The 25,838-nt window shown below is 58.4% G+C and overlaps 1 protein-coding gene across 1 annotated transcript; it reads right to left on the minus strand.

The window, feature by feature from the left end:
• Positions 1–3,000: 3,000 nt before the first annotated feature.
• Positions 3,001–16,248, minus strand: FGFRL1 (fibroblast growth factor receptor like 1). The gene is made up of 7 exons (XM_044267977.1): positions 16,167–16,248; positions 15,500–15,594; positions 6,378–6,650; positions 5,234–5,314; positions 4,858–5,142; positions 4,419–4,772; positions 3,001–4,286 (listed from the first exon to the last, which is right to left on the minus strand). The coding sequence occupies exons 2-7, from the start codon at positions 15,576–15,578 to the stop codon at positions 3,838–3,840; spliced, it is 1,521 nt and encodes a 506-aa protein (XP_044123912.1). The 5' UTR covers positions 15,579–15,594; positions 16,167–16,248; the 3' UTR covers positions 3,001–3,837.
• Between the last annotated feature and the right edge of the window lie 9,590 nt (positions 16,249–25,838).

Below are 25,838 nucleotides of genomic sequence, written 5' to 3' on the forward strand. Positions count from 1 at the left end.
GTCCCATATCCTGCATTCCTTTCCCTGTCCCCTGGCCTGACCCTAGGACAAGACTCTGATCTCCTGCCAGGCTGTCCCAACCCAAGTCCTGTGCGGGTGGGGTTGTCCCACGTCCCCCTCATTCTCATCAGCCTGGGCCCCCCCCCACACACCCTGGACAGCTGTGGGATGAGACTCCCCTTTGAAGCCAGGATGGCCGGGAAGGGTGCGTGGTGGGGGGGCTCGCGCCCAAAGTGTCAGAGCGGTAGCCGCCCTTTCAAGTCTCTGGGCTTGGAGGGACTGGCTTATCACCACCCGGGAACAGATCGAGGGGAAGCTTGTAGCCCGGCTCAGTACTGGAGCTCCACCCACCGTGTGCCATGCCCCCACCAAGGACGCCAGCAGCGGTCTCCTGATGTGGCCTGTCAGAAGTCCCTGTCCAGCCTGGCATGGCTGGGGGTCACTCTGAGGACGCAGCTGGGTCCCTCTCCTCTGCCTCCAAACTGGGAGCTCCCAGGGTAGGGCCCGGCCCCGCCCCACAGAGAACCCCACAAAGCTGGGGACACCAGCTGTTGTGTCCTTGCTGGTGGTCCCCAGAGCCTTGACAGCTGCCTGCTGACCTTTCTGCCCAAGCAGTAGGGGCCATGGTGGGGCAGGGGAAGCCCACCACCCCACCCCCTCTCTCTGTCCCTAGGGCTCCATTCTGGGTGGGGGACTCTGCCCTTAACATCAGCTGAGTCTTATCCCTCTGCATCAGACCTGGGAGTCCCCAAGGGGGGACCGGCACCCACAGGGCATGGGCTCAGGAGCAGGGTGGGATGGGCAAAAAGGCCAGGCTCCAAGAGAAGTTCCACTGCTAGTTAGCCACCAGAGGTCTGCTCGAGGAGGCCCAGCCCTGGGACCCCTGGGGCCCCCATCTTTCACAGCCCCTGTACCCGGCCTAGCGTCTACTCTCCCCCGTCTCACCCCTCCCCCATGCCCTAGACCCCACGGTCTGTCCACACTGCTGTCCCCTCCACTGCCCCCACATGTGGTGTGCAGGAAACGAGATTCTATCCTGGGAGTGTGGGGCACAGGGTGGTCCCTACAATATGGGGGGGACTCAAAATGGGACCTTGCAACAGAGGGGACAGAAGTCAGGGTCAAGGATTACCCAGGTAGACCCGGAAATCTCCCAGGAGTCATGCAGCACAGAGCAGGAAGCAGCACAGAGTGGGAGACATCCCAGGAGAGCAGAAGTACAGGGTGGGGCCAAGGGAGAAGGGTCTGGAAGCCACAGGTGGCCCCTGAAAAGGGCATGAGAGGGGTCTGGACCCATGTGGTCACCCCTAGAGCAGGAGGCTGAGGTCTTTGTGGGACAGGCTGCAGCTGAGGACCCTGAGCCCCAGGTGTGGTAATGAACACATAGGGCTTCGGGGAGACCGGGCAGGGCCCCCATGTATTCACAGAGTCACCAGTCCCTCAGTGCCTGCCTCCCCTCAGAAGCCCTGAAAGGGCACAGGGGGTATGGAGCCCAGGGCTGCCGGTCTCAGTGAGAACCAGGACCCAGGGCCCTGCTGGACCTGTCTTGCCCCTGAGAGACGGACCATCAGAACTCCTTGGGGACAGAAGACAGAAGCAGTTCCCATGTGAGGCCCAGGCAGAGAAACTGGACCTCAGCTGTGAAGGGCACGGGCACCTTTGGAGGTCCATGTAGGGGGTAGGAGGTGTACCTTCCCAGGTGCGGGGGCGGCAAGGGAAACCTCACTTCCATGGCCTATGGTTGTCCTGTAGCCTGAGTTCTCCCTGCCACCCAAGGCTGACTCTTTCCATCCCGCCCCCACCTGGGAGAGAAACACATCCGGGCTCCAGGCCCCAGAGCCTGTCCTGTCTGGAGAGCATTGGCTGGTCACCAGCTGTGGCTACCTGAAGCTCCCACAGCTCCCCCTGCTTGCCCAGCAGAGCTGCCACAGCTGGCTTCCCATGGTGTCCCCTGAAGTTGGCCACCACCAGCCCTGCCCAGGCTCCGTCACTGCCTATGGAATCAGGATTGCCCCAGTGAGCCTTCCCTCATGGCTAGCCCCTGCCTCCTTGGGGCAGAAAGAGTGGGGTCCATCCCAGGGACACCAGAGGGCCCAGTGGAAGAGGGCCAGAGGATGGGGCCTAGCCCCAGACACCAGAGGACAGGGTTCCCAGACCTGCCCTCGGCTGAGGAGAAGGGAGCCAGGAGAGGCTCGGCCCTGACCTTGGGGAGCTCTGGCTGCAAGGAACCAGCAGAACCAGGTGGTGTGGTGAGTGTACTGGCCGGTAAGGCTGGGCAGAAACTACTCATGTTCCCTCCAGTGCCCCTAACACCAGCAAAGCCCCATTCCTTCAGCCAGACCTTCTGAAGCTCTGGGGACCCAAAGCACCTCAAACGAGTGGCTTTGCTAAAATCATCTTAACTTAGTGCCTTTTCTTAAGACGCAGTGAGTCCCAGCCTCAGGGTCCGCAGCTGGAGTGAGACCATGGTTCATGGCCCAGTAGTGGCTGGCAGAGTCGGGACTGCATCCTCTAGGCGGCAGGCACCAGGACAGGGATGACAACGAGGCCCCACTCCTCCGAGGCCACCAGCTGAAGTCCCAGAGTGTGGGGCAGGGAAACCACAGGCCCTACACTGAGGGCCCTCAGGGCCGTACGGGTAAGAGATGGGACATCCACTGGACCAGGCGGGACTCTAGCTAGCTAGGAAGCTGCTGGTAGGGGTGTGAGTCAGTCAATGCTCCAAACACGGCCACCTGAGTCCAGTTCAGGGCAGCTGACGGGGCCCCGGGACCCCAAGGTGTCATCCCAGAACCCTAGCCAACTACAGGACTCCTGGAGCCTGCGCCTGGCACACAGGCCCACAGGCATGGCCACGCACACAGCTGTACACAGACATAAGCACACATGGGCACACATGCCTGTTCACAGACCAGGCCCACAAACATGCCCGTACACAGACCCAGGCCCGCACACACATGCACACACGCACAAGCCAAAGGCAAAAACATCAGCTTAATGGAAGAGGATGCACATTTTCTTGTTTAACAAAATAAATTAAATATACGAAGCTTCAGCTCAAACTCTATATAAAATTACAGAGGTCTGGGGCTGCCACAGGCAGTGGGGCAATGGTGCCCGGCCCTGAGGCGGCCATCCAGTTGGCCAGCAGGCCAGGTGCATCCCGGGCCTGAGGTCAGGCAGGCTCTGTGGTACACCTTCCTTCCAGCATTATTAATATTATTATTTTCTTTTCTTAAATATAAATATCAAGGGCCCTTCGCTCTGGCGAGGGCAGGGTCACCCCCAGGGGGCTCCAGCCTCTCAGGGCAGGGGCCAAGACTGCTCTGCCTGACCTCCTGGCCCGGGAGCCTGGGGAATGCCCAGACAGGTACTGGCAAACACAGCCAGCCGCTGGTGGAGACCTGGGTAGGGACATGGCAGCCGGCACAGGGCAGGGCTTGGGGATTTGGCCAGGGTCCTCTCAGACCCCCTGCCAGGCGCGGGGAGGGGTGGCTTGACCGTGGCCCCTGTGGAACCCTCCTCATGGGGCAAGGGGTTCCTTCATCAACTAGCCCATTGCTACATGCACACTGCAAAGTTGCCGGCACAGACCTTCCCAGGTGTCTTAGTCTGAGGGGTGTATGTGTGTGTGTGTGTCTGTGTGTGTGTCTGTGTGTATGTATATGTGTGTGTGTGTCCAGAGGTATGTGTGTGTCACCCAGGGCGCCCCAGGGTGCTGACTGTGCCTCCTGCCTAGGCCCCAGCTCTCTGCGCAGCCACCTGCCCCACATGGGCCCGCCGCCTCACCCTGGGCTCCGCAGGGCCGGTGGGTGGGGCCCCAACCCGTGGCACTGGCTAGCACTGGTAGTGGATGTGCTGGTGGACCTTGCCCTCCACGTGCGAGTGCGTGTGCGAGTGCGTGTGTGTGTGCATGTGCGTGTGCACGTCCGTGTAGAGTTTGGGATAAAGTCTGGGCCCGGCAGATGGGCCCGGGCTCAGCAGATGCTGGGGTGCCGCCGGAGGCCCGAGCTCCTCGCAAAGCCCCACACCAGGGGCAGGGCCGAGGCTGGGGGGCATGGGACGGTCCTTGTCCCCGGCCCGGTCGCGGGCGGCCACGGGTGGGCGGTGTGCAGGCAGAGGTGGGGTGGGCCCGGGTGTGCACGGCTTCTTCTTGGCCTGGCAGAGCCACAGGAGCACGGTGCCAAGGATGAAGACGGCGCCAGCCGGGATGCCGATGACCACAGGCCACGGCAAGCTGGTGGTCGAGGATGAGGGGGCCACGGGGGGCCCTGGTGGCTTGGGGTCTGCAAGAGAGGCCAAGGATGGGGGTGGGGAGAGCAATGTCGCCACGGGTCCCAGGACAGCCCGCGACTGGCCAGCCCGTGGCCTCATGTGGCGCCTCGCGTAGCCGGGGTGGGAGCAGGGAGGGGGCGCACCTGGGAGCACCGTCAGGAAGGCGCTGCGGAAACTGTAGCCCATGGTGTTGGCCCCCAGGCAGATGTACATGCCGGCATCATCCTGGCGTGCGCGCGCAATGAGCAACTTGTTGAGGTAGGAGCCGTCGGGCCTCGACCACACATCCCCTGTGGGCAACACCACGAACTTCTGGCCGCCCACATCGATGGTGGAGTTGTAGCGGCCCTCGGCGCCATACTCCACACGCTTTAGCCACTGGATCACCGGCTTCACATCGCTGCGCACTTTGCACTGGAAAGATGTGGTGCCCCCGAAGTCCACGGTCGTGTTCACAGGATGTGTGCCAGTGAGGACAGGCTTGGAGCGCGTCCGCTCTGCAAGGAGACACAGCGGGTCATCGGCACCACCTTGGGTCGCTCCCACCCCACCCCCGCCCCAACCCCAGCCCCCTGCACTCACGGATCACGTCCACCTTGTAGGTTGCATTGATGGCACCTGCGCGGTTGGACACACGGCACGTGTACCTGCCACTGTCCTCGGGACGCAGGTTCTTCAGGCTCAGTGTCCACTTCTTCTTCCTGTGCTCCCCGGCCTCCAGGCCTGTCAGGGCCTGGTCGTCCTTCATCCACATGATGTCGGGCCGTGGGTGCCCACTGGCCACACACTTGAGCCGCACAGAGCTGCCCACGGGCCGAGCGATCACGCGACGCCTCATCTTGGAGGGCTGCGTGAAGCGGGGCCGCGCTGCGGAATGGCCAGCACACGGGTGAGCAGGACACTGGGAGGCCACCCCCACCCATGCCCAGGGAGGACGGCGATGCCCACCCCCTCTCACCCCACTGCTTGCTGGCTGCATCCTCCTGGCCCCCGGAGGCACCGTCGTGCCCCAAACGCTCCCTTCCTGCGCCAGTATCATCTGCAGAGAGGACAGCAATGAGGGGGGCCCCAACACTGTCCCTCCCGACCCCAGGCTGGTTCCCAGGCTCTGGCCTCTGGCCCAGCTGGGAGAGCTCTGCAAACACACATGCGCGCCCCCAGGGCACACCCACCTCTCAGAATCCCAGAGACAGCTGGGCAAGAGCTGCCCGCCCAGCCTGCTGCCTGGGTGCAGGTGACCCCAACAGAGCCCCCCCGGCTCCGGGGGGTCTGCAGGCCCAGTGGGAGGAGGGGGCCGGGCCCGCCCGGCAGCTGCGGTAACCCTAGCCCACATCAAGGGGGCCGAAGCCTTGGAGAGCTGACATGGCTCACATACCGCCTCGTCACCCTCCCCTCTCAGAGGACAGTGGGGGGGACACCAGCCGTGTTCCCATTCCACGATCCAGAGCAGGGGGCCCATCGGGGGTGGGGAAGGCCAAGGAATGCCCTTCCTGTCACAGCCTCCTCCACCCAGTCAGGGACCCAGGGAGGGGGCCGCACATGATGTCGGGCCGTGTCAAGCTCGCCCCCTTTGCGAGATGGGGTGCCATGGCTGCCAGAGAGCCCCACCTCCAGGCCCCCAGCCCAGGAGCCCTCCCGGTACCAGCGAGTCATGGGTGTGTCTCTGGGGACCCCGCCAGCCCCCACACCAGAGCCCCAGAGGCAGAAGAGAACACAAGGCCCTTGGCGGCCCCTCTGAACTCTGAAATCTGAGCCTCAAAGTCAGAGCCGACGCCAAGGCCTGGCCTCCCAGCCAGGCCCTTCACAAGACCACCACCCTGGGGCTCTCCCATGCCCACTCCTGCCACCCCCTAGCCAGCCTGGGTCTCCCCGTCAGCGGAAGTTCTGGGGACCCCGTGGCACAGGCCTGAGGAGGAGGGCCCAGGCTGGGGGTGGTGGCCCCAGAGGTCAGGCCCCTGTCCTGGGCTTGGAGGAGGCGGGCAGGTGGGTCTCCTCCTGGTAGCAGCACTGGGGTGGGGTGGGGCCGCACAGGGAAGGTCTGCTTCCCGGGCTCACGTGGACTTGGGCTCACACGGCATGGCCCCAGCGTGGGCATCACTGACCCATCACGATGAGGGTGTAGTTGACACTGAGGCTGCCGAAGCCGTTGGTGGCCTTGCACACATAGGCGCCGGCGTCCTCCCGCTCCACCTCCTTCACCTTCAGGCCCTGGGGCAGCACCCGGAAGCGGCTCCAGCCGCCATGAATGGTGCGGCCGTCCTTGGTCCACATGGTCAGTGGCGGCGGGTCTCCCTCCACGGGGCACTGCAGCCGCACAGTGCGGCCCAGCCGGGCCACCTGCCTTGGAACCACCTTGTCTGCCATCCTCGGGGGGCCTGTGGGTGGGACAGAGGGCTCAGTCAGGGAGGGGCAGGTGGCCAGTGGTTAGGAGTGCAGGCAGGCCTGCGTGCGGGAGCCCCCGTCAGCTGCCTGCCTGACCAGCCCAGGCAGTGGGGGTCTGAAGCCCTGGGCCCTGGCCCCAGCCCGCAGGGGTCAGCAGTCTCCTGGATCCTGCCACTGCTGGGATCTGAGCTCCCCGGATGTGCTGTCACATCATGTCACGGAGGAGCCAGGATACAGAGGGGCCAGAGCGGCTCACCCAGGCTGTGCGTCCACAGGCGAGCCAGGATGGACCCCCATGTACTCCCCACAGGCAAGGCACACAGCACCAAGTCCGTGTAGCACAAACAGATGTGTCTCATGGTCCGGTCAGTGCCCGGCTATGTGTGCCTGGCCAAGGGCCTCCCTGATGCCAGCGGCACCTTGGCAGGAGGCTGGGCAGAGTGGCATGATAAGGCGGCATGACCCTGAGTCCCTGGGGTCCAAGGGCAAGCAGCAGGGTTCCTGTCTGGCTGGCAGCCCCCTGCCCACTGTCCCCCAATAGAAGAAGCCCAAGTCACCAGCGGGAAGAAACCCACTCCCAGCCCTGTCCCAGCTCACGGCCAGCCTCGGTGCCTCCTGGGTGCAGAGCCAGCAGGCACGGCTAGCTGGCTGCAGAGGACACTGCCGGCGTCCCAGAGAGGTGGGGTCGCCTTCTGGCCAAGCCCCAAGGCTCCTGCACCTTGGGGCGACCTCAGGGGGCGCTGAGCCCTTACACTTGCCCTGCTGACCATACACCCAGACCAGAGCAGATGGCTCTGGGCACCCCGCTGCCCTTCCGGGGTCTAGCTCCCAGGATCCCGCTCTCTGGCTGTTGGCCAGGGGTGCTCACTCCACACCGTGGCCACTAGGGCCTGGACGGCCTGAATCCTGTGTCCTGGCCTCCCAGAGGAGCCGGCCAGCAGCCGCCCTGAGATGCACAGCTATGGGGCCTGCGGGCAGCATGTGTTCTCAAGAACCAGCTGGTGTTTCTATGGTGTTTAAGTACCAGCTGGCTGTGTTGCCAGCCTTCCCCTCCAGGACCCAGAGCGCGTCCCTGGGCTTTCCAGAGGCTCGTAGCAGCTTCCTGTGCACCATCTCCCAGCCCCAGGGGACCTGTGCGAAGTGTAGCCCTACACCACTGGTCTGCTGGTGGTGAGGGCAGGGGGTGTTGGCCCCCATTCGAATGGAGAGAGCTGACAGCCCAGGGTCTAGGCAGAGAGGGGCCCGGCTTTGCTAAGGGAATGGAGGGTTAGGGGGCACAGCAGGAGCACAGCAACACCAGGCCCTTCCCTCTGTGCCCTCTATGCCCACTGGTGAAAAGGGAGCTTGAGGTTGGGGAGGGCCCTACCCAGCCCCACCTACCCTCCCACCTACCCCACGAAGCACACCCCCAGGAATGCTTCTGCCTCTGCTAAGGTTCCCCCCACTCCTGCCATGGGGCTCCTAACATGGGCCCCAGGCCATCCCTGCACTCTCAGCCAGCCCCCTCCAGGCCCCCAGGACCCCAGCAAGCAGCTGCTGAGATCTACCTCTCCCAAATTTCTCAGTTGCATATGGGGCCCCCCAGACACCCACCAAGTCACAGTGAGACAGTTGCGGGGGTCTCCTGAGGCCCCCCAGCGTGCCCAGGGTCCCAGCCTTACTCCCAGGCAGGCCCTGTCCAACACTTGTCACTGCTTGCAATCCCACTATTCAAAGGGGCACCCCAGACTGTAGGACAGAAAGGGGACCCCCTCAGCCTGCCCCCAGGCTGACACCTGGCTGTCCACACAGGCCCAAACACTGCCTGGCAAGCGTCGGGGGCTAAGACGGTATCCCTCTCTCCCCAGGCTTTCCTGTCCTGGCCCCATCCTGGAAGAAGCCTGCGTCAGTGGCAGAGAGAGGACCCAACAGACAGCGCTTCCAGGGCCAGGAGGGGCACCTGCAGCCCTGCCCCCTACCTGTACCAGGCAGTGGGGTATGAGGAGTGCGGGTCAGGGGCATCTACTGGACCACAGAGGCCACATGCCCCCTCAGCCACTGCAGAGAGGAGGACAGAGCCCAGTGACTGCCAGACGGAACGGAGGTGTGGCCTTGAGGGCTGGCCTGCATGCAGGACAGGGGGACAGGCAGGCAGCCAGAGGCCCCAGCCGGAGCCAGCCTTATCCTAAAGCAAACAGCCCCCTTCCCCTCCCCCTGAGCCGGGCCTTCCCTGCCCCCGCCACCCCCTGCCTCTGCAAAGACCCCAGCAGGCTCACCGGAGGGAGCCCCCCCACCAGATTCCTGGGGATTTTGGCCGCCAGTGTGACTGCCACGGCTCTATATTTAGCTCAGGAAACACAAGCCCCCATTGTTCCACCTGGTCAGGTGCCCGACCCACCCAGCCAGAGGCAAACTGAGGCAAGACCTGAGGCAGATGGGCAGCTGGAGGGTGTGCAGGGGGCGGAGCGGGGGCAGTTTCCCACCAGCTGTAGGGCAGTCTCTGGATCCTTCAGCACAGGCACCTTCCCCACAAGCACGACCTCCAGGAAGCCCTTGACCTTCCATGCGCCCCAAGCCACAGCCTTGAGGAATTTTGGGGGGCATGGGCAGGATGTGGATGGCCAGGTGGAGGGGGTAAATGGAGGCTGGGGCTGGGTCTCACCCCTCAAGGGGGCTGAACATCAATGCCGTAGGCAGAGAGAGGACCACCACACCCCCTTCTCCTCCCTCTCTCCTTCCTGCCCTACCCCATCCCCACAGCTGTGACAACATACTAGAATGGGGGTGTGGGGAGGGGTCAGGGGGCAGCAACCAGGAAGACCCCATATATCCAGCCTACACTTCTAGGCTTCCCAGCCACCACCCAGAACTCAGGTGCCATACATCCACCTCATCACGCCATCTCCAGACGCTGTCCCCAGACACATAGGCTATCCCCCAGACACATAGGCTATCCCCCAGACACTGTCCCCCAGACACACAGGCTGTCCCCCAGACAGTCCCCAGACACACAGGCTGTCCCCCAGATATAATCCCCAGACACAGGCTATCCCTCAGACACTGTTCTCAGACACATGGGCTGCCCCACAGATGCACACACCCTACCCACAGACAGGCTCCCAGGCACACGCACATACACAGTCATACACCAATAGTAGAGGCAAACTCCCCACACCAGAGACCCCCTTGCCCCACCTGCCGTGAGGACAGTTGCTCAAGGGTTAAAACACTATAACCTCAGCTGATGCTCCTCCTATCCCAGCGGAGCCCAGGAGGGCTGAAGGAGCAGGGGAGCTGGGACGGATGGAGGGGTGACACATGTTGGAGGGCTAGGGACAGGACCCCAGTGGCAGTCTAGCCCATGCAGTTTCCACACACCTTCGGGGGCCACCTGAAGTGCAGCCCCCCACACCTCCCTAACCCTCACGGCCTCTATGCTGCCCATCCCTTCCTGGTATCTCTCCCCAACACCCTCCCCAATCCCCCTAGGGGGCTGCAGTGCCCCTCTTGGGGTGGCCTGCTCTGGCAGCTCCATCTGAACCACACCCAAGCCCCCATCCTGTTTAGGTCTGTCTTGGGCCTGGCTGTGGGGGGCATTGCCCATGCCAGCCTCTCCCTCTCTCCGCCGCTCAAGGCATTCATGACCTGCTGACCCCAAGCGGCCTTCATGAGGAACTGGGCCAGACACCAGCCCTCCCGGGGGCCCCAAGTGCCAGTCCACACTGCCCACACAGGGGCCACGGACACGGGTGGAAGTGAGGGGCTGCAGGAATCAGCTGGTCAGTACATCAGAGCTCACTCCATTCCCAATCAGCCCTGAGAAGCCCTGGAAATGGCCAGCCTAGAAGGAACCCTCTGGCTGGTTGGGGAGCCATCAGGCTGACCTTGTTGGGACTGGCTGGGAAGGGACTTTGGATGGCCAGCTGGAGCCACTGGAGCCCTCTCTTCCTGGAGAAGTCAAGTGGTCTGGAAAAGAGGACTCAAAGGACTCTGTGACAGGGCCTGACGGGGGGCAGGGAAGCGAGGTAGGTCCCGTCTAGCTTGGCTGTACGCTCTGAACCAGCAGAGGCAGGGGGACACTCTCCGGCAGAGTGGGGGTCCCTATGCTGGTCCCTTTGGTGGGTGAACACCACGCAGGGCCAGTGCCCTCCCCAAGAAGACAAGGGCTGGGCGGCTAAAAAGAGGGGGCCCAGATGAAGACCACCCGAGGACAGCCGTGAGAGGCAGGGCTCAGCCTCCACCCTGGTTCTGAGCCACTCTGGTACATGCGTGCACACACATGGGCTCCCAATCACCAGCAGGCCCCGGGCGGCCCCTGGGGGCTGAACCCATGGGATCTACCCATGGAACTGGTAGGACCCACAGGGCAGGCTGTTGCCCCAGAAGCCAGGCCGTCTGGGTGCAACAAAGGGACAGCCTGACCCACTGAGTCAGCAAGCTGTTCGAGGTGTCTGACCCGACACACCGCCCGGGGAGCAGCACCATGGAAGGCAACAGGCTGGTGGGGGAACCCTCCAGGTCTGTCCCCGGCCCTGGAAGCCCTGGAGGCAGACCTCCAGCCCAGACCTGACCAGGGCTCCTCCTCATTGCCACTCCCAAGACACACATGGGGGCCACAGAGCATTCCCTGACAGGCTGCTGCCCTGGGGAGGGGGTCCCCACAGGAACGGCCAACAGCTAACGGCACCTACCCCACGGCCCCAGGACCAGTCTGGAGGGCTCACTGGCATACCCCGGTGGCTGCATCCAGAGCCTGCCAAGTCCACAGACTCCAAGCTGACCCCTGCCCCCCTCCCCAACCTCAGAAAAACATCATGCACCTAGAACTGGTTTAGCATCACCACCTCCCTAGAGGGACCCAGCCCCAGCCCCAGAGCGAAGAAGGACCTGGTCCCCTGGGTCTCCCTCACAAGCTGGTGCTGGACCCAGGGGACAGGGTAACAGGACAAGAGGACCAGCGCAGCCAGGGTCCTGCCCGCCATGGGCTTGAACCCATGTGACACGGTGTTTCCTGAGCCTGGAACCCCAGGTCAGAGGTTGGCATTAGTGCTGCTCCTCACTGTGAGGACTCAAGCGCCGGACGGCCCAAGCCCCAGGCCACAGAGCCCCGCACTCCCACCCACACCAGCTTCACCTACCCCAGGGTCCCAGCCAACATCCCACAGCCAGCTTCTTGCTGACAGACTATAGGTACGAGGCTGTGGCACACTGGGATCCCTGAGATCTCCACAGGCTACAGGGCACACAGCACCCGCTGCCAGGCTCCACAGTGAAGCCCACGGTCCCCACTGGACCGGGCAGGCTGCTACAGAGTGCCAGGGCCAGCCAGTGGCACCACTGACACCCTCAGTGTCCTGAGGCTCAGTATGGTGGGGTCAGAGGAGATCACCACCCAGGGCAGTCCCAGGCCAGAGCTGGGCACAGCTCCCTCTCCACCACCCGCTGCCCCAGGCCCCTTTATCTCTTCATAGTGCAGGACTTGTGTCAATCTCTAACAAACTGGGAAAGAAAGCCATTATTTCCTGCCACAAAGGGAAGCCCTGGGCATCAGCAGGCCCCAGGCTGGAGCACCTCCCTGCCACACTGCCCCCTGCATTCCAGGGACAGACCTGGGAGCCCCTGACTCATGCTGGTTCTCCCCAACGAGGCCAGTTCCTGTGGGACAAAGGGACCCAGGCCCACCAGCCTCAAGGCCCTGGCCCAGCAATTCACTGGGGACAGGAAGCTATCACCCAGGACGTGCCCAACCCCTTTGCCCTGCACCCCAGCCAACCAGCCTCTCAGCCCAGTCCTGGCCTATTCCCACTCCTGGCCCCCATCCAGCTACACCAGGGCGTCTGCGGCCCCAAGATGTCCACCTTGGTCAGTGTGACCCGCCCACCTCTGCCCACGCTCTTCCCCCACCCAGAGGCCATTCTCCCCTCACCTGACCAGTACCCATACCTCCTTCCGGGCTGTGCTACCCACGTCTCTCCCTATGCCCCCAATTCCCTCCCCCAGACTTCCTCGACTGTGGACCGTCTGGCTGCAGACCCAGCCTGAACTAGCCCAGGACAGTGGCCCCCACTGCCCTCGGGCTCCAAGAGTAGCCACACTGAACACCCACAGGCTTGACCAGGAGCACACAGTGACCACCACTAGAAAGACAGATGGCAGGCAGGGTGGGGTGGCAGCATGGGCCAGAGGCTGTGTCCTGGGCATGCCAGGGCTACGGCCACTGGGATGGCACAGAAGGCCCGCCACCAGCAGCAACGCGGCCAGCAGCGAGACTCCCGGCCCACCAGGACCACCGCCTGCCTCCGCTAGCACTCTTAGCAGTGTCCAAACCCCAGGCCGGAGGCTGAGGCCACTGCTGGGAAAAACCAACATTTCCCCATGGCACTGGGCGGGGGTTGAAGGCCCATTGATTCCCGCACAATGAAGAAGGAGCCTGCGGTAGGAGTTTCCAGACCCAGCCAAAGGCGACTTTGTTCATGGCTCCCTCCTCCCCCCAGAGGGGACAGTGATTTATTTTCTCTTCCAGGAGTGGGGCCCGAGACATAAATGGGGCGGCTGGCCTGCATCCCCACCTCACAGCGCCTGGGCCCAGCTCCCGCACATCCACCTCAGCTGGGGCTGCCTGGTAGGGTTGGGGGAGGCCCCTGCGGCCTGGCCAGAGGCCAAGCAAGGTCAGCCAGCGCACACGCACACGACGACAGCCCTCCTGACGGCCGCGCGTCCTCCGCACGCCCTCACACACACTGGTAGGCCCTTCCCAACACAGCCCAGACAGCAAGAAGTCACTATGCCCGAGGCGTGAGGCATCCAGCAGCCAGCGCCAGGCCCCGGGGGCAGCGCTCGGCCCTCCCAGGGCACACCAGCACTGTCCAGGGGACAGGAAGGTGACTTCGAGGGCTGGCTGTCCAGAGACCTGTCCACTGCTTCCCCTGTGGAAAAGCTCAAACCCGACAAGCCCTTCCACAAGTTCTTCTAGAGCTCTCTGGGAAAGGCAAGGTCATCGGAGCTGCTCGAGTTCCCACTGTGAGAAACCCAAATCCTATCTTCCCTCCAATTTGGAAAAAGCTGTTGAAGACAAACCCACCCTGATTGTGAAACTTTCAGTAAGAAGAACTTTGAAAACATGATCTAGTGTAGAGACGGGCTGACTGTGGAGAGCGTGACGCACAGGGAAGACGGCTCTCGGCAAACAGCCTGGCCCTCTGGGGGCGCGCCCAGAGTTACCGTGCCCCTCAAGGCCAGGCTGGAGGGGAAGCCAGCACTGTTCAGGAACAGGGGCCTCATACCCCACCCCCAAAGCCACACAGGACCTTGCCCTTGGAGAGTGGGTGCCAGGGCAGTGCACACCCGGCCTGAGGGCCAAGGCTGGAGACAAGGCGCAGTCCCAAGGCCAAGGCTGAGGGAAAGAGAGCTGGGTGTGGCCCCTCCAGGGCCCCCTGGCACTGAGGCAGGCCCTGCTGCCCGCCGCCATTGCCGCCATCCGCCACTCTGCTTCAGGATCCAGCCAATGACCAGGCCAGGCCAGCGGCCTCCAGAGCTCCTGGCTGAGCAGCCAGAGGACAGGCAGGTGTGGGATCGAGGGGAGTCCAAGCAGATGAAAGAGGGATCAGAATCCAGGCTGCCAGCCACTGGCGGGCGGGGGGGCCTTGCTGCATATGACCTGAGTGCCTGCCGTGCCCAGGACACTGCCAGGCCCAGCCACGCCTGGGCAGCCCCCACCAGGCCACCAGGCCAGTCCCTAGCCGGGCAGGCGGCAGGGGGGGGGTACTGTGGCATTAGGCCCACCTGGGCTGCCGCCTGCCACCCAACTCCCGAACGTGCCCATATAAGGCCGGGCTGGGCTCGGTGTACCCGCTGGGTGGCGGGGGGGAGGGGTGCGAAGCCTCAGAGGACTGGTGGACAGGGCAGGGACGTTCCTGAGTGGTCAACACACCCAAAGGGCTGGCCCGGCCAAAGGGCCCGCCTAGCCGAGAAGAGGCCAGTGCAGAAGATGGCGGGCGGAAGTCCGTGAACACGTATGTCCCATCACCCGTCAGCCAAGGCTGTACCTTGCTGGGGCTGGGTACAGGGGCAAGCGTCCCTCGGGAGACATTGCAGGCCTGCCCACTGGGACATCAGGTGTGTGAGCGTGCATCTGAGTCCTGGAATGGAACACACCCACACACAGTATGTGGCCTGAAGCAGGTGGTCCTCTGGGTCTGCCTGGAGACGAGCCCCCACCCCTACACCATGCAGCAACTCCATGTTCCAGACACTCAATCCCCCAGCCCCCCACCCTATATCTTCCCAGGGATGGGCCAGCTCAGGTCTCAGGGCTGGGTCATGAGTCCCAAACACTAACAATGTCCCCACTGTCCCCAAACCACACCCTGGCCACCATGGGGGTCTCTGGTTCTAATTGGGTCCTCATAGGGGCCTAACTGGATTCATTGTGCCAAACAACCTACCCCACAAAAATCCTCAGGGTAACCAACTGCCCTCAACCTCAGGTACACATACAGACACGCATGTGTCCTGAGAGGCACTGGGGCCAGAGTCCACTCTACCAGCAAGTGTGGGGTCCCACAGGTGAGCCGGGGTGATCTTTGGGTGAGAGGGGCCTTGTGGGTGAGGTGTGCCCCCTCAGTGAGCATAGAGTCCCAAGAGTGAGCTGGGGGTGAGCTGGGGCACCCCACGGGCAAAGGGGGATGTACCTTCTGGCTGAGCCTGGGGGCCCAGAGGGTGAGAAGACCCACCAAGCTCCAGGCCAGTAGGGGCGGGGCGCAGGCACGCGCGCCAGCCGGGCACTGTGGCAGGGTTCAGGCCCGGGAGGGAAAGGGGCGGCGCTGGCGCAGGCCGGGGCGCCGGGCTGGGCGCCAGGACTCACCTCGGGCGGCGGCGGCCGGCGGGAGGGCCCCCAGCAGCAGCGGCGGCAGCAGCAGCAACAACGTGGGGCTGGGCGTCATCTTGGCCCGTCCGGACCTGGAGGTATTGAGGGTCGGTCACTGGCGTACAGAGTAGGAGTCGCCACCCTCTAGACTAGGGCCCCGGGGCCGCCAGCACCGCAGTCCCGGGATGCGAGGGTCTGGGTGCGGGCCTCCCCGCCCTCCCTGCCAGCGCTCCGGGCGGAGGAAGCGGCGGCGGGGAGCACCGCGGGTATCAAAGGCAGACAAAGGGTTTACACTAATTACCGGCCTCCCCCGCCGCCCCCCGTCTCTAAACACCGTCTGGATTCCTGGCGCTTGTAACTCGGGCCCTGCCCGCGGGACACACAACACCGGCGGCCGCGCACATAATCGCCTGCGCCATTAGCGGACAAATTTGCGCTTGGGGGGGCCCACGTGGGGTGCAGGGGCGGGGGCGGGGCGCGGACAGGACCACTGGCCAGGCAGGGTCGGCGGCGGCGCGTGCGGTGCCCGGCGGCCTCGCATATTGTATTCCGGAACCCGGACCCTCCCAGCCCCCGGCCAGATCCCGGACCCCGGACCCCGATCCTCCCCGGCAGGCCCTCCCAGTCGGCCCCCCGGGGGTCGCGGGCGCGCGGAGGGTCTCACCTCGGCGGGGCAGGCAGGCAGCGGGGCTCAGGGCCGGGCCCGCGGGACGCGCTGCGCGGTCATCGCCGCCCCGGGCGCCGCACCCCGGCGCCCCGCGCCCCCGGGCCCGGCCTCGGGACGGGGCGGCGCTACCTGGGCGCGGGCGGCTCGGGCCAGGACCGGCGCCGAGGCGGGTGTCCGGAGGCAGCGCGGGCGGAGGGGTCGAGTCCAGGGGCTGGAGGCCGGGGCCGGGGTCCCGGGGCGGCGGGGCGAGGGGCCCGGGGCGCCGCGCCGCGAGGCGTCCTTCCCTGCGGGGCTTTGTCAACTCTCCCGGAGCGAGCGCCGAGCCCGCCGCGCGCCCCGCCCCGACACAACTTCCCTCCAATCGGCTCGCCCCGGCTCGCCCCGCGCCCGCCCCGCTCCCGCCCCGCGCCCAAACTTTCCCCCAATCCGCGTGCGCCCGCCCCGCCCGCAGGGCTCTGGGCCTTAACCCTCGCGGTGCGGGCGGCCTGCGGGCGGGGCGGCTCCCTGGGGCGCGGCCCCGCCCCCGGCCGGGCCCGGCCCCCAGTCCCAGTCCGCCCTACCCGGCCCAGCCACCCCCTCCCCGCCCTCGTCCCGCCCCCACCCCACCCCCGCCACGCCACGCCCCCCCCCCGCCCCTGCCCGGTTAGTCTCTGCCACCCCAGCCAGGCCCACCGCCACCCGGCCCCCACCCCGCCCCGCAGCTCCCCACCCTGTCCCGCGCGCTCCTGGGTGCCGCGGCGCCCACCCCATACCTGCAGCCACCGTGCCTGAGCACTCCTGGTACCCCCAGCGCTGGCCCTGGTCGAGCCCACGGTTGCCTGACCTCGGGCCAGCCCCGACTGCAGGTAGGCCATCCCAGGTTGCCCAGGACGGGCGGACGGGATGGCCGCAGGGCTCCCTCGAGGCCCAAGTCCCCGGGAAGCCCCTGGGAGCAGTGAAGAGATCCAAGACCCAGCTCCCGTCCCAAGTGGTTCTGGCAGAGGGGAACAGGTCTCTGGTGAAGTGGGGAACAGAGGTTCTGCCCCGTGCCCAGGGTCATGGTGGCATCCCTGACCAAGGCAGGTATGCTCACCTGGGGCTTCAGGCCTGCCACTATGATGGTAACCCCAAGGACACTAACAAGAGTAATAGAGACCAACACACATCACGACTTCTTTAATCCTCAGAGGCAGGCAGGTGTCTTGCTGTCACCTGACACAGGTGAGGGAGCAGAAGCACAGAGAAGGCAGGTAATTCGCCCAAGATTTCCCCATGGGCAGTCAGCAGAGACTGAACATGCAGACTGAAACTGTGCTTTGGAGGCCTGCTTTACTGTGTCCTTTCTGCACACTGCCCCCACCCCCCGCCCCAGCCCTGGCCTGCTCAGCATCTGCCCATTCAGATGCCTCCCCGCCTTCACCCTCCAGGGCCACCTCCCCATCCTTTCTGATATGAGGAGGGGGCCAGGCTCTCCTCAGCTTCCCCTCCACTGTCGCTTCACTGGAACGGACAATCATCATTTTAAAATAAAATTGTGGGGGCGCCTGGGTGGCTCAGTGGATTAAGCCTCTGCCTTTGGCTCAGGTCATGATCTCAGGGTCCTGGGATTGAGCCTCACATCAGGCTCTCTGCTCAGGGAGCCTGCTCCTCCCACCCCCGCCTACTTGTGATCTCTCTCTCTCTGTCAAATAAATAAATAAAATTTAAAAAATAAAATAAAATAAATAAAATTGTGATCTTGCTGTGGTTCCATAATGCCTTCACCATAAACCCCACAAGCCTTGAGGCCCTGGATGCCTGGGTCCTAACCACATCCCCTTCTCCCACAAACTCTGGCCAAATAATACCCCCAACACACACACATACACACCTGCCCCCATGCAGGAGCCTTTCGGTCCCCTCTCGCCATGCTGCTCCATCAGGAACCCTGACTCCTCTCTGCTCAGGAGTCCCCTCTTCCAGGAAACCTTCCAGGGAAGACTGAAACTGCAGAGGCCTTGCAGACTAACATTCCCAAGACAGAGGAGAGCTGGGTGAGGGAGTGTCAACAGTCAGGGTTTGGGGCCTATCAAGGCCCAGACTGCCCACCCTTCCCAAGCAAGTGAGAAGGCAGGGTCCCAAATCCTGTCTCCAGACCAGTGTAGGCACTTCGTGGATGGGTAGAGGCGAGCCCAGCCCAGCCTTGTCCTGTCTGTACCCTGAGTGAGGGCCCAAAGGGCAGACCTGAGTAGCCCTCCCGTACTTGATTCAGGCCTTGCCGATGGGGAGGAAGCAAGGAGAGCTGATTCAGGGCCCTCCTGGGAAGGGAGGGTCAGGGGGAGCTGGCCTTGGGGGTCATGGACAGGTGCTCTGGGACAAATTGGGCAAGTGGGTGGAGTGGGTCTTGGCTAGCTCGAAGGCTGCCCCAGACTTCAGGAACAGGTTTGTGAGGAGACACAACTGGAGCGTGAAACCCTCCAACAGGTGTGTAGGCCGCCAAAGGCAGCTGTGTGAAAAGGCGGTTCTCAAGTTTGGGGGGTGGTCAGAAATAAGGATGTGGGCAGCATGTGAGGCCGTCCAGTGCAGCGTGGGGCTAGGTGGGCAGTGGGGAGGGGTCATGGGCCTATAAGCAGCCCCAGGCAGGGTCGGAGGCGGGGGCGAGGAGGCGTGGCCCACCCGGTGAGTACTGGGTAGGGTCCCAAGGAGCGGCACTGGGGCACCCAGTGCTGCTGGCCCCCTTCCCTGTTCCAGGACAAGCTGTCCCCTGGCGGAAGCACCTAAGGAGGTAAGCCCCCACCAAAGGGCACCCAGCTTCCCTCCCCTGCCTCGCCACTTCTCGGCCCCCAGGCGCACCTTTTGGGGCTCCCCAGGTGGGAGGCAGGTCTGCCTGAATGCCCAGCCCAGGCCACTTCCTCCAGGAAGCCCTCCCACTGGCAAGCTCCGCCTGTCCCTTCATGACAACTGACCTGAAATACCAAACTGGTTCTAATCTTGCCCCTTTATCACTAAGACTTAGCGCACTTGGCTCACCTCTCTGTCTCAGTACCCCCATCCACTGTCTGACCCACAGAATTGTCATGGAGGTTGCAAGAGTTCCTGTCTCTCACATGCCTGGCACAGGTGAGCCCCCCCAAATATGTTGCTCTTCATATTCTCCTTCCACCACGACAAGGTGCCCCCAGCCCTGTGCCAGATTCTGTCAGTGGGGCAGAGATGTGGGGTTCTGCCAGCAGGACAAGGCCCACATCCCCACTAAGAGATGGCATCTTAGTAGAAGGTGTCCTGACTGAGAAATGCGCCAGGTGGTGGAAAATGCGGCAGGAATAGAAACCAGCTGATGTGCAGGCTTCTGCTCCAGCTGAAGGAACAGGGACCAGGTTCACATGCTCTCGCCTGAAGCAGGAAAAAGAAAAAGGGGGGCAACGATAAATATATGTGAAAAACAGCACTCAAAACACAGAAAATTACACAGCAAAGGACAGTGATCCTTGAGAGAAGGGAAACAAATGGCCATCCCTACTCCCTGCCTGGAGACAGTCTCCAGGGCCAGTGGAGGCAGTGGGGATCCAGGCAGACCCCAGGGTTCTCCCTTGGGTTAGAGGTAGAGCAGGGAGTCCCACGAGGGCAAGGTGGCCAGAGTTCATGGGGCAGAATCCTGGAGAGGAGGTAGCTATGCAGACAGGGGACCCCAGGGACCTACAGGGGTATCAGCTGGTTACAAGCTGCTACCCCCAACTTAGGGAAAGAGCCACCCAGAAAGGTTAGCCCACAGAGTGTGGGAACAGTGCCTGCATTGGACAGCCAGGGTTGAGAACCCCTAAGTTAAGGGGCATCGGTTAGAGTAGAAAGAAGAGTTTTGCCTCAGTAGCAGGGAAAAATTAACCTTAGGCTGCATGTAGTTCCAGTCCAGCCCAACACAGCTTAAGAACAAGACCCAAGAAGGGAGGGGAAAATGAAACAAGACGAAACCAGAGAGGGAGACGAACCATAAGAGACTCTTAATCTCAGGAAACAAACTGAGGGCTGTTGAAGGGGAGGGGGTGGGAGAGATGGGGTAGCTGGGGGATGGATATTGGGGAGGGTATGTGCTATGGTGGGCCATGGGAGTTGTGTAAGACTGATGAATCACACACCTGTAGCCCTGAAACAAATAATACATTATATGTTAATTTTTTAAAAAAGAACAAGACCCAAAAGGGTCACACAAGTTCCAAGTAACTTAACTACATCCCAGAAAGAAATATAAAGATGTTTACAGAAATGGAAAGCCATCCAGCACCCCCAAAATGTAGAATACAAATGTTTTACAACCAAAAATCATTAGGCATGAAGAAAGGCAGTAAATTATAACCCATATGGGGGGCGGATAAATCAAAATTAACTCAGATGTGACAAGGGTAAGAGTTAGTAGGCACACCTACTGTGACTACAGTCCATGAGTTCAAGATGCTAGAGAAAAGATTGAATATGATAAGTAGAGACATGGAAGATTTTTTAAAGCCTCAAATTGAGCTTCTAGGAATGAAATTTAAAACATCTGAGATAAAGAATTACATTGAATGTGATTGATAGAATATTGCACAAGAAAAAATTGTGAACTTGAAGTCATAGCAATAAAGACTATCCAAATGAAACGCAGAGACAAAAATGACAGAAAAGAAAAATGAACAGTATTAGTGAGCCATTGGACAACCCCACACAGTAAATTATAGGTGAATTGGAGTCCCCAGAGGATAAGACATGGAGGTGAGAAAGAAAAGTATCTTAAGAAAATGGCCAGAATTTTTATAAATGTAATAAAAACCATAAACCCATAATTGCCAAAAGTTCAACAGAACTTAAGCAGAAGAAGCACGGAAAAACTACACTAAAGCATGTACATTATCCTCAAAATGCTGAAGAACAGTGATAAGGAGAATAGCTTAAAAGTATCTAAGAGATGGGGCATCTGGGTGGCTCAGTCGTTCAAACCGTCCAATTCTTGGTTTCGCTTGGGTCATGACGTCAGGGTTGTGGGATCGAGCCCCATGCAGGCTATGTGCTCAGTGGGGAGTCTGCTTGGAATTCTCTCTCCATCTTTCTCTGCCCCTCTTCCTATACTCTCTCTCTCAAATCCATAAATCTTAAAAAAAAAAAAAAAAGTATCCTGGGGAAAAATTTGTTTACAGGAGCAAAGGAAAGGATGTTCTGTTGATGTCCTGATGGATAAAAACAATGCATGCCAGAGAGTGGAGCAATCGCTTTACAATACTGCGAAAAGAAAACCTGCCAACCTGCATTCTTTATGAGTAAAAATGTCATTTGGAAACAAAGATAAAATTAGGACTTTTTCAGACATAAGGAGATTGAAGAATTAATCATGAGGAAATCTATACTACAAGAACTGTTAAAGGGCATCCTCTGGGCACCCGATGGAAACCTGAAACCACACACACATACACACACACACACACACACCCATACATACATACAAATAAGAAGGGGGGAGAATAAAGGGCACACAGACAGTAGCTGCATGAGTAACAATAAGAGATGTTTTTCTTATTATTTAAATCTCTTTAAAAGACAGTCAGCCATTTATTTTTAAAATTTTTTTAGGGTCCACACCCAATGTGGGGATTGAACTAACAACCTTGAGAGCCTGCCAACCAGGAGCCCTGACAATCAGCTATTTTTTTAAAAATTTTTAAAGATTTTATTTATTTATTCATTCATCAGAGAGAGAGGCACAGCGAGAGAGGGAACACAAGCAGGGGGAGTAAGAGAGGGAGAAGCAGTCTTCCCGCTGAGCAAGCAGCCCGATGTGGGGCTCCATCCCAGGACGCTGGGATCAAGACCTGAGCTGAAGGGAGATACTTAACAACTGAGCCACCCAGGTGGCCCGACAATCAGCTATTTAAAACAAAAAATAACAGAAGTGTACTGTAGGGGCTCATATCATATGAAAAAGTAAGATGTATGACCATAAGAGCACAAAGACTGGGAGGGGAAAGTGACTATGCAGTGTGGCAGGGCTCTTTTACTATATAAAGATGTCATCATATTACTGGACAGGAGACATTGCCTATATAAATCTGAAAGAAATGCCTAAAATTGCCTAAGAATGGGGCACCTGGGTGGCTCAGGTCATGATCTCGGAGTCCTGGGGTCAAGCCCTTCATCAGGCTTTCTGCTCAGGGGGGAGCCTGCTTACCCCTCTCTCTCCCTACCTCTCTGCCTACTCGTGATCTCTCTCTCTATATCAAATAAAAAATAAATAAATAAAATCTTTAAAATCACCTAAGAAAGCATTACATCTAGTAAGGCAACAAAGCAGACAGATGGGATAATTAATGTAAATAAAAAAGAAAGAAACAAGAAAAAGAGGGGAAATAACAGACCAGGCAAATAAAAAATTAATAGCTTGATGGTAGAGTAAGTCCAACCACATCCATAATCGCTCTAAACATAAAGTGTAAATATCCCAGTTAAAAAGCAGAGGTTGTTTGGACTCCTGGGAGGCTCAGTCCGTGAAGCGTCAGCCTTCAGCTCAGGTCACAGTCCCAGGATCCTGGGATCGAGCCCCTCATCGGGCTCCCTGCTCAGTGGGGAGCCTACTTCTCCCTCTCCCTCTCCCTGCTGCTCTGCTTATTTGTGCCCTCTCTGTATCTCTCTGTCAAAGAAATAAATATAAATATAAATATAAAATATATATAACAAAAAATATATAATATAAATATTATTATAATATAATAGATACAATATAAATATATAAGATAAAATTATAAATATTAATATTAAATTTATTTATTTATAATTTAATTAATTTAATAAAAATTAAATTAGTAAAAAATTTAAAAAGAACAGAAAAAAAGAAAGAAGACTGCCAACTAACTTGGCCTAAATAAATAACATATTTATAGAACAGTCTTTCATCTTCTGGGCCCAAGTCTCAACATATGCAAAATAATTCAAGTCATCAAAACAATGTTCTCTGACCATATTACAATTATATTAGAGATTGTTAACAGAAAACTATCTGGAAAATTCTCAAATACTTGCAAACCAAATAATCTACTTCTTAATGTTCTATGATTGAAGAAAAAAAACAAAAAGAAAATTAAAAATTATTTTGAACTGAATGGAAGTGAAAAGACAACATGTTAAAAAAAAATAACAATCTTTATTTGGAATACAGTTAAAGCAGTCCTTAGAGAAACTGGCAGCACTGAACACCTATTTAAGAAAGGTCTCAAACCAATGATCTTAGCTTCCAGGTAAAGAAGCTAGAAAGGATGAGAACCAATGAAACCCAAAGTAGACAGAGAAGAAAAATAATAATGGGTACATTAGAAATCACTGAAATTTTAAAAAAATAAACACAGGGAAAAATAATGACCCCAAACCTGTTTCTTTAAGAAGATCGATCCAGAATCAAAGAGGGATTGATTAGTGGAAGGAGCAAGGCCACACAATTACAAATTTTACACATGTGAAAATATTAATAGGAAAGGTTATGAATAATTTTATGCCAACAAATCTGACACATTAGATGAAATGTACAAATTCACTGGAAATTGCAAACTGCCAGAGCACACTCAGAGAGAGAGAGAGAGAGAGCCTGAATATGCCTATTAAATGATGTGAACTTTTCATTAAAAATCTTTCCATGAAGAGAACATCATCCCCAGAGGACTTCACTGAGAATTCTATAAAGCATTTAGTTGGGGGCACCTGGCTGGCTCACTCGGTGAAGCATGTGACTCTTAATCTCAGGGTGGTGCGTTCGAGCCCCACACGGGGTGTAGAGATGACTAAGAAAACATTTAGGGAGGAAATAAATCCCATTCTTCACAAATACTACCAGAAAAGGGAAGAGAAGGGAATGTCTCCCAACTCATTCCATGAAGCCAGCAACAATATAAACAATATAAAAACAATATAAATATATATCATGATCAGCTAGGGTTTATCCCAGGGATGCAAGAGTTGGTTTAACATTTGAAAATCAATTCATGTAACTTACTATGTATTTTTAATATTATATTTACTTATTTATTTGAGAGAGAGAGAGAACGCAGGGGAAGGGGAAAAGGAAGAGAGAGAGAGAACCCGAAACACAGAGCCCGATGTGGGGGCTCAATCTCATAACCCCGAGATCACAACCTGAGTTGAAACCAAGAGTTGGATTCTTAAACCAACGGAGCCAGCCAGGGGTCCCTGTAACTTAATGTATTAACAGAAAGAAAAATCGTACAGATTATCTCAACAGAGGCAGAAAAAGCATTGGACAGAACCCAACACCTATTCCTGGTTTTAAAAAAGTCTCAGCAAACTAGGCATAGAAAAGGCTTCTCCAAGCTGACGAGCCTTATGGGTGGCATCATACTTGATGGCTAAAGACTGAGACTAAAGCTTCCCCTTAAACCGGGACTGGGCATTGGGTTTGCTCTTTTCACTGCGATTCAACATTATGCTGGAGTGAAGACTGGAAAGAAGTAAAATGGTCTTGATTTATAAATGACACAATCATCTATGTAGAAAATCTATGTGATCTGTAAAAGCAAAGCCACTAGAACTAATTGTCTTAGCAAGCTCAGCGAGATGCATGGTCAATATGAAGAGGGTCACATGAGTGTGTACAGCAAACAGGGCTCTCATACACTGCCAGTGTGTACAACTGCCTTGGAAAATAGTTTAGCAAGTTTTTTCAGAGTGAAGCACACATCGACTCTGGTCCTATGATATGGTCTTCCACCGCTAGGTATTTACCCACCAGAAAAGAAGGCACATGTCCACACAGATCTCTGTGCACAAATGTTCACGGCAGCTTTATTTGTAAGAGCCCCAAACTGGAAACTACCCAAATGCCTGACAAGTGAGTGGGTCACCAGACAGATCCGCATCCATACAATGCGTTAGCAACAGACACTCACAACAACACAGATGAATCTCCAGATAGTTAGACTAAGTGAGAGAAACACGAAAAGTCCTAAGATTGCACATTGTGTGATGGCATCTGTGTAACATTCTAGAAAAGCCAGGGGAGCTGTAGTAACAGAAAGCAGATCTGGGGCTGCTGGGGGCAGGGCAGGGTCCCAGGGCAGGTGAGCTGTGGGGGTCAGTGATGTGCACGATCTAGATTGTGCTCACGGATGCAAACATGTCAAAACTCGTCAAGTTGTATCCTTTAAATAGTGCAGGTTATTGTACTCAATAAAGGTATTATTTTTAAAAAGACAAATGGGGTTGATGTGTCAGAAAGACAGCAGTGGACGTCCGGGGAGGTGCTGAGTCGACAGGTGTCCAGGCACACAGACCCTCCCTCGGTGTCTGTTGAGTAGAGTGCATGAACACCTGAGTTGGGGTTGTAGATTGATTTGGATTTTTTATGCACAAACCTTTTTGGTTGCACTTTCCCTCCTGTGACCTGTCATTTCAACTTGAGATCCTCATGGGAGCTTTCCCTTAAAAGAGCACAGGGCTAGCCTCATCCCTGGATCTGCTCTAGAACTACGATCTGGAGGGATCTTGACCCACTTCTTCCTGCCTTTGAGGGACAGTTGGGGTGCTCCCTGTGACTCTCGGCCACAGACACAGTAGGGTGGGCAGCCCTCTGAGAGGTGAGCTCACAAGAGCAGCCCCCAGGATAAGCCTTGGCCCCTTCCTAGGGTCAGCTGTCCCCACAGGTGCTGGCCTGCGGTCTGGCTCTGTGGCCGGATCTCACGAGTG

This window comes from Neovison vison, chromosome 11, assembly GCF_020171115.1.
Source record: "Neovison vison isolate M4711 chromosome 11, ASM_NN_V1, whole genome shotgun sequence".
Taxonomy (NCBI): domain Eukaryota; kingdom Metazoa; phylum Chordata; class Mammalia; order Carnivora; family Mustelidae; genus Neogale; species Neogale vison.